Source organism: Calliphora vicina, chromosome 5, assembly GCF_958450345.1.
Source record: "Calliphora vicina chromosome 5, idCalVici1.1, whole genome shotgun sequence".
In the NCBI taxonomy this organism is placed as follows: Eukaryota; Metazoa; Arthropoda; class Insecta; order Diptera; family Calliphoridae; genus Calliphora; species Calliphora vicina.
In genome coordinates this window covers 13,332,454-13,341,378 of record NC_088784.1, presented here as the reverse complement: position 1 = coordinate 13,341,378, position 8,925 = coordinate 13,332,454, and the positions used below count along the sequence as shown (strand labels likewise).

Here is an 8,925-nt window from a genome sequence, read left to right as displayed (position 1 = left end):
CCGTATATAGTCTCTTCTGCAGTCCCAATTATTACCTCGTATATAGTTTACACTTCCCCATTCCCATTTTCTTTGGCAACTCCTTATCTGTAACTATAAACAACCAAACCACAATAGAATAAAATGATTTTGATATCAATATTTAAACCACGCATAGACTTATATATTTAACAAAATTTTCCTCAACAAAACAAAAAACACATTTAAACGAACGTTGAGCAGATATTCGTTCTCTGCCTTAAAGGATTCTGTCAAATTCATTGTTATCCGGTGTCTAAATTGTAGTGTTTCATTTTAAACTCAAAGCAGCCACTCTTTAACCGAAATAAAAAAACGAAAAAAAAATATTAAAAGAGATCTCAAATATAGTAATAACCATGTGAACGTTTTGATAATTCCCCTCCATTATAAATAGCTGAGGTACTTTCAGGGAATTCGTTGTTGCTTACTGTACATGAAATTGCTGCAGTAAAGAAATGTTGCTGCAACAAAACATTTAACAAATACCACACGTATGAGTATGAGACTTAAACAACATCTGTTGCTTGTACAAACGACTGCAAATAAATGTTTTCGCGTGTTGCATGTGAAGTTTCCTTTAAAGAAAACAAAAAAAAAAAAGGGAGTTAGGTGAGATTTTGATAGTTTTCATGCATATGGTTGGTATTTTCCTATTTTTTTCTTAAATGGTCAGTTTTCTAGTGGCATGTTCGTTTGGTTTGTCTAATACAACCTATATTTTGTTGTGTATTGTTGTTTAGTGTTCTTTTTGATTGGTTATAAGATCTTTAGCTGGTTGCTGTTCGTTCGTTTTTTTATTTTATGTCCATTTATTGCCTTGTTAGGATTTTGAACAAGCAGAGTTGTTAGACAGTTCCGTTGGTGTTTCTTTGTTGGTTGCTGCAGTAGTTTTTTAGTCTATACTTCAGACGATTGTTACACCCACAATTAAATAAATACTGACTGATTCTCGCTTCAGCTTCTAGTAATATATAGCGTTTTTTTTTTTGTTTTGTTGGGCATTCATACATATGTTGTTTCTGTGGTATAGTGGGTAAGAAAAGTGAATATTCTCATCGATGGACTTCAGTACATAGTCTAGTCTCTAGTCCAGTCTCTAGTGCAGTTTCTAGTTCACTTTATTCACCAGTCAATTTCTAGCCAGTTTCTTGCCCAGTCTTGAGTCCAGTGTATAGTTCAGTCTCTAGACCAATCCCTATTACAGTCTCTAGTCCAGTCCCTAGTTCACTCTATATTCCAGTCTCTAGACCAGTCTCTAGTCAAGTCTCTAGTCAAGTCCCTAGTCCAGTCTCTGGTACAGTCTCTTATTCAATCTCAATTCTAGTTTCTAGTCCAGTGTCTAGTCCAATCTCTAGTCCTGTCTCTAGTCCAGTCTCTTGTCCAGTTCAATCTCTAGTCCAATAGTTCAGTCTCTATTTCAGTCTCTAGTTCAGGCTCTAGTTCAGTCTATTCCAATCTCTAGTCCAGTCTGTTGTCCAGTCTCTATTCCAGTCTCTATTTCAGTCTCTAGTTCAGTCTCTATTCCAGTCTCTATTTCAATATCTAGTCCAGTCTCTAGTCAAGTCTCTAGTCAAGTCTCTAGTACAGTCTCTATTCGAATCTCTAGTCCAGTCGCTGGTCAAGTCTCTAGTCCAGTCTGTTGTCCAGTTTCTAGTCAAGTCTCTATTCTAATCTCTAGTCCAGTCTCTAGTCCAATCTTTTGTTCAGTCTCTATTCCAATTTCTTATTCAGTCTCTATTCCAATCTCTAGTCCAGTCTGTTGTCCAGTCTGTATTCCAGTCTCCATTCCAATCTCTAGTCCAGCCTCTATTCCAGTCTCTAGTCCAGTCTCTAGTCCAGTCTCTAGTCCAGTCTCTAGTTCAGTCTCTATTCCAGTCTCTAGTTCAGTCTCTATTCCAGTCTCTAGTTCAGTATCCATTCCAGTCTCTAGTCAAGTCTCTAGTCAAGTCTCTAGTCAAGTCTTTAGTACAGTCTCTATTCGAATCTCTAGTCCAGTCGCTAGTCCAGTCTGTTGTCCAGTTTCTAGTCAAGTCTCTATTCTAATCTCTAGTCCAGTCTCTAGTCCAATCTGCTGTTCAGTCTCTATTCCAATTTCTTGTTCAGTCTCTATTCCAATCTCTAGTCCAGTCTGTATTCCAGACTCTATTCCAATCTCTAGACCAGTCTCTAGTCCAGTCTATTGTTCAGTCTCTATTCCAGTCTCTAGTTCAGTCTCTATTCCAGTTTCAGTTTAGTCTCTATTCCAGTCTCTAGTCAAGTCTCTAGTCCAGTCTCTATTCCAGTCTCTAGTTCATTCTCTATTCCAATCTCTAGTCCAGTCTCTAGTCCAATCTCTTGTTCAGTCTCTATTCCAATTTCTTGTTCAGTCTCTATTCCAATCTCTAGTCCAGTCTGTTGTCCAGTCTGTATTCCAGACTCTATTCCAATCTCTAGTCCAGTCTCTAGTCCAGTCTATTGTTCAGTCTCTATTCCAGTCTCTAGTTCAGTCTCTATTCCAGTTTCAGTTTAGTCTCTATTCCAGTCTCTAGTCAAGTCTCTAGTCCAGTCTCTATTCCAGTCTCTAGTTCATTCTTTATTCCAATCTCTAGCCCAGTCTCTCGTCCAGTCTCTATTCCAGTCTCTAGTCCAGTCGCTAGTCAAGTCTTTAGTTCAGTCTGTTGTCCAGTTTCTAGTTAAGTCTCTATTCTAATCTCTAGTCCAGTCTCTAGTCTAATCTCTTGTTCAGTCTCTATTCCAATTTCTTGTTCAGTCTCTATTCCAATCTCTAGTCCAGTCTGTTGTCCAGTCTGTATTCCAGTCTATATTCCAATCTCTAGTCCAGTCTCTCGTCCAGTCTCTAGTCCAGCCTCTATTCCAGTCTCTATTCCAGTCTCTAGTCCTGTCTCTAGTCCAGTCTTTTGTTCAGTCTCTAGTCCAGTTTCTAGTTCAGCGTCTATTCCAATCTCTAGTTCAGTCTCTATTCCAAACTATAGTCCAGTCTCTTGTCCTGTTTCAACTCTTTCCTAGGCCAGCCTCTAGTCTAGTCTATAGTTTATGCTATAGTCCCGTCATTCAAAACTTTCCACTTTTCTTACGCACTGTACTGTCGTTTCAGTTGTATATTTTCTCTCAAATCGTGATTTTAGTTGCTGTTTAAGTGTTATGACGTCTCATACTTGCGGCGCTTTTTGCACTTGAGTTAATTTTTTTTTGTCCAGTCCAGTCTTCGTGTGTTTCTCTCGGAAAGAAACCAACTTTTATTTGCCAAGATCATTATTGCTATTGTGGCATTATGGTTTTATTGTTGTTGTCTGTCTATATATTGGATTATGAAAAATTTGTTATGAATTTATATCTCGCATTGTGTGAAAGAATGATTTATTTGCTCACGCGCACGTTCCAGATGCCGGTCTTTAAGTCATGGTTTTCTATTTCGCACAAGCTGTCCAGTTTCTTAAAGCTGCCAGTTATTTGTTGCAAAATAGACAAATTTATCAAGGTCTAATTAATCTTTCGATATGTAAGAAAAGAAAGAAAAAACTAAACTGAATTTTTAAAGGAGTTTTACTCCCTCCCTGCCCTTAACATTTTCCTAAACCAAGAAAATTCGCACGCTGGCTAAATGTATTAACATTTTTTTTTGTTGTAAATTATTGTAAGTTGTTGTTGTCGTTAACTTATTCGCAAACATTCGTTTTAAAGTTAAAGAAGAAAGATAAATGACATCAATTGACTCCATTAGCCGCCAAGTGAACGCTACCGCCTTTAGATGTGTTTTGGCATAAATAAACAAACAAACAACATCGGGTATTACAATAAACTATATACTCTCTAACAATAGCTGCTTTCAGGGGTTGTCAATTCTTAAACAATGTATTGACAGTCAAACAAACACCCCTCCTGCCCCACCCCACCCTCTCCCACTACCCCTCATGTTCCAATTGCTTTGCAAATTTAAGTTTAGGAAAAAAAATGATTCCCGTTTTCGAAATTCATACAACCATTTATTGTGTAAATAAAGTCTTTGGTTGCCATAAAAGTGAAACATTAAATTTGCATATTGTTTGCATCGTTTGACAATCATGATGTGTTGTAGATCGTAGTCCTGCTGCTGCTGTGCGTTCACAATGAAACCATTAAAAATCCAATGAAATAAAATAAAATTCCAATAAAAATATTTTGGCAATTCGTAGTAGTCGTCGTTTGATAAACTGTATCTCGATGCTGTTTGTTTGTTTGCGGTGGCAGGAGTCTGGGGGAGTTTGAAATTTGCGAAAATCTTGTTGACATTTTGTCTCGCTAAAGTGTGGAAATGCGTGCAGGGCTGCTTCAACGGTTGTGAGTGCGAAAATAAAAATGTTTAAGCAGGAAAAGTCTTAAAGTCGAAACCTTTAGTGTTGACAATGTTTCATCTTCATACAGGTTTGATTTTATTATTTTTTTTTTATTTTGGGTGACAAGTTTTTTCTTTCATGTTGTTGGCTTTTCACGGGTGGTTTGTTGATTCCAAATAAACTTAGTTATTTGTTAGATATTCAAGTGGAAAAACCACTAGATCAAAAGTGTTTGTGTTTGTTTTTCTGCAGTTTTTTCTGCCAGGTTTTCTATGATGACTTTTGCTGCAATTTTAAATTGTAAGTCAATATTGGTTTTGGCTTAAATAATATTAATAATGTAAGGAGAAAAGAGATATAAAAATTTATTATCCTGTGACTTATTTAATATTTATTCTTTAATTTACTATAGACTAGACTTTGAACTAGACTAAAATATGGACTAGGCTCTTGTCTAGACTTCGACTAGACTTTAATCCAATATCTAGGATAACTACAACCTATAGAAAATACTAAACTATAAATGAGATTAAACTAGAGTATGGTGTAAACTATAAAAGAGACGGGACTATTGACCAGACTATGTAGACGAGACTATAACGAGAATATAGACGAGACTGTAGCCGGAACTATAGCCATGACTATAGAGAGACTATAGAAGAGACTATAGAAGTGACTATAGTCTCCCCAATAGTATCGTCTAACCATATCCTCAATAGTCGCGTCCGAGTCCACAACAATCTCATTCTTAGTCTCGTCTATACTCTCCTCATTAGTCTCCTCTCCCCAATAGTATCGTCTATACCCTCAATAGTCGCATCTATAGTCTCGTCTAGAGTCTCCTCAATAGTCTCGTCCGTAGTCTCGTCTATAGTATCCTCCATAGTCTGGTCTATAGTCTCCTCAATAGTATCGTCTACAGTCTCCTCAATATTATCGTCTACAGTCTCCCCAATAGTCTCTTATCCTCAATAGTCTCTTATCCTCAATAGTCTCGTCTCCTCAATAGTCTCGTCTCCTCAATAGTATCGTCTATAGTTTCCTAAATAGTGTCGTCTATAGGCTCCACAATAGTTTCGTCTATATTATCGTCCGTAATCCGTATATAGTCTCGTCTATAGTCTCACCTAAGTCTGGTGTATATTCTCGTCTACAGTATCCTCTATAGTCTCCTCAATATCCTCAATATTCTCATCAATATCTTCAATAGTCTCGTTATAGTCTAGTCTGTAGTCTCCTCAATAGTCTCGTCTATAGTATCCTCAATAGTCTCGTCTAGACTCTCCTTAATAGTCTCGTCTATAGTCTCCTCAATAGTCTCGTCTATAGTATCGTCAATAGTCTCGTCTATTGTCTCCTCAATAGTCTCGTCTATTGTCTCCTCAATAGCCTCGTCTATTGTCTCCTCAATAGTCTCGTCTATTGTCTCCTCAATAGTCTCGTCTATAGTCTACTCAATAGACTCATCAGTAGTCTCGTGTATAGTCTCCTCAATAGTCTCCTCAATAGTATCGTCTATAGTCTCCTCAATAGTCTCGTCTATAGTCTCCTCAATAGCCTCGCCTATAGTCTCCTCAATAGTCTCATCTATAGTCTCCTCAATAGTATCGTCTATAGTCTCATCTATAGTCTCCTCAATAGTCTCCTCAATAGTCTCGTCTAGAGTCTCCTCAATAGTCTCCTTAGTAGTCTCGTCTAAAGTCTCCTCAATAGTCTCGTCTATAGTCTCCTCAGTAGTTTCCTCAATACTATCGTCTATAGTCTCCTCAATAGTCTCGTCTATAGTCTCCTCAATAGTCTCCTTAATACTCTCGTCTATAGTCTCCTCAGTAGTCACCTCAATACTATCGTCTATAGTCTCCTCAATCGTCTTGTCTATAGTCTCCTCAGTAGTCTCGTCTAAAGTCTCCTCAGTAGTCTCGTCTAAAGTCTCCTCAATAGTCTCGTCTATAGTCTCCTCAATAGTATCATCTATAGTCTCCTCAATATAGTCTCCTCAATAGTCTCCTTAATACTCTCGTCTATAGTCTCATCTATAGTCTACTCAATAGTCTCGTCTATAGTCTCCTCAATAGTCTCCTTAATACTCTCGTCTATAGTCTCCTCAATAGTCTCGTCTACAGTCTCCTCAATATTCTCGTCTATAGTCTCCTCAATAGTTTCGTCTATAATCTCCCCAATAGTCTCGTCTATAGTATCGTCCGTAATCTCGTATATAGTCTCATCTTAGTCTGGTATATAATCGCGTCTACAGTATCCTCTATAGTCTCCTCAATAGTCTCATCTATAGTCTCGTCTATAGTCTCCTCAATAGTCTCGTCTATAGTCTCCTTAATAGACTCCTCAAGAGTCTCGTCTATTGTCTCCTCAATAGTCTCGTCTATAATCTCATCTATAGTCTCCTCACTATTCTCGTCTATAGTTTCTTCAATAGTCTCATCTATAGTCACCTCAATAGTTTCCTCAATAGTCTCCTCAATAGTCTCGTCTATAGTCTCCTCAATAGTTTCGTCTATAGTCTAATCAATAGTCTCGTCTATAGTCTCCTCAATAGTCTCGTCTATAGTCTCCTTAATAGACTCCTCATGAGTCTCGTCTATTGTCTCCTCAATAGTCTCGTCTATAATCTCATCTATAGTCTCCTCACTATTCTCGTCTATAGTTTCATCAATAATCTCATCTATAGTCACTTCAATAGTTTCCTCAATAGTCTCGTCTATAGTCTCCTCAATGGTCTTATCTATAGTCTCCACAATAGTCTCATCTATAGTCACCTCAATAGTTTCCTCAATAGTCTCCTCAATAGTCTCGTCTATAGTCTTCTCAATAGTCTATTTTATCGTCTCGAGAGACTACAAACCAGAAATTATAGACAATGATGAGACTCTATATTCGAAATACTATAAACTATGGACAAGAGTCTATAGAATCATATATACGCTGTAGACTAGACTGTAAAGAATACTAGAGATTAAGAAGATTCGACACCAAGCTATAGACTATAGATCGAACTGTAGACTGGACTTTAGAGGAAACAGTAGATGGGACTATGGCATAGATTTGACAAGTTGTGGTCACATCCTTAAAAACATAACATAAGTTTCCATAAGGTAAATATACACTCGAATAACAGCTTCATTTTTTACTTCCTTAATTTCAACACTGGCAGCTTCTATTGTCTAAATAATTTAACACTTGTTCTACACATCTAATCTATTCATAATTTATAAATTGACTATAAAATTATCTAAATTGTATTGAATTCTAAAAAGGGAAACTTAACTCCATTAAACAAGTCAACAACAAGCAACCCTCCCACCTTGGAGATTTTATTGTAAGAAAGAATATTTGTATAATGATACCACAGAGTCCTAGAAATACAGCAATAGCAAGCAATTCCCTTTATGAGCCTGTTGTACAGGAAATATAATATAAGAGAAGAGTCAATTTTACTTTAATGACATGTTTTGGTTGCTGTACAAAGTGGCGGCGGCTTCGGCAACGTAAGCGATGACAGATATTGAGGCTGTCAACATGTGCAAAATTTATGACATGCTAAATATACACCCGCTAAACTGTTATTTTTTGGCAAAATAAGCCAGCAACAACATAAATGAACATAATGTAATGTAATGGAAACCAAAAAGCCAATCAACTAAACACTACGGTAAATAGTATAAACGTGCACATAAAGAAAAACAAATCAAAATACTTACTCCTTAACACCCCCAACCCAGACACAAGTTCTCTTTGGAAAATCAAACTTGCCAATATTTTCCTTTAATCGCAGACTCTATTGTAAGGGACTAACACCCCTGTCTTTGCTTTAGAAATTTTCAAAGCATAATTTTTTTTTTGCACACTGTTTCTGTTTTTATTTTTGCAAAGCACCCTAATTTTCAAAATTTATCTGGTTAAAGGAAAATGTATTTTCCTCTTTTACCCTTAAGTGAGCATTCAGTTTAGGTCTTTTGTTAGACTAAATATTTGCAATTGTATTGAAAATTGGCAAAACATCAATTTAATGCCACAAAACAATCATAAAGTGTTTGAAGTGCGTGTGTGTTGCATGTCTATATTGTTAGAGATGTTGTTGCAAGACCAACACTTTACTCTTGTTAATGTTAACAAGGATTTGTTGTTGCTAAGTTTTTTTTGTTATTGTTGGTTGGTTGATATTTGTGTTAGAGGCTTTACACAATCTGATTTAAGGATTGCCTCATATTATATGCCATTTTCTATTTTTTTGCAGGCTTTAATCTGCATTATTATAATACAGTGGGAGAGTAAATAAGTGATACGAAAGTGGGGCGGGAGAATTAAAGATTTTTGAATTGAAGATCTATTGATGTTCGCCAAGAACAATCAGTTCACCATCCTACAAGTTTGCAATCAAAGCGAGGCTATAGATCAGAATATAGGCGACACTACTGAAGAGACTATTAAGGAGACTACAGACGCGACTATAGAAGAGAATATTGAGGAGACTCTAGACGAGATTATTGAAAAGACTCTAGACGATACTATTAAGGAGACTCTAGACGAGACTATTGAAGAGACTAGAGGCGAGGCTATTGAGGAGACCCTGGAT

The 8,925-nt window shown here is 36.8% G+C and overlaps 1 protein-coding gene across 1 annotated transcript; it reads right to left on the bottom strand.

Annotated features, from left to right (window-relative positions):
* Positions 1 to 5,784: 5,784 nt before the first annotated feature.
* Positions 5,785 to 7,473, bottom strand: LOC135959942 (uncharacterized). The gene is made up of 2 exons (XM_065511092.1): positions 7,455 to 7,473; positions 5,785 to 6,305 (listed from the first exon to the last, which is right to left on the bottom strand). Exons 1-2 carry the CDS (start codon positions 7,471 to 7,473, stop codon positions 5,785 to 5,787), a joined length of 540 nt encoding a protein of 179 aa, XP_065367164.1.
* Positions 7,474 to 8,925: the final 1,452 nt, after the last annotated feature.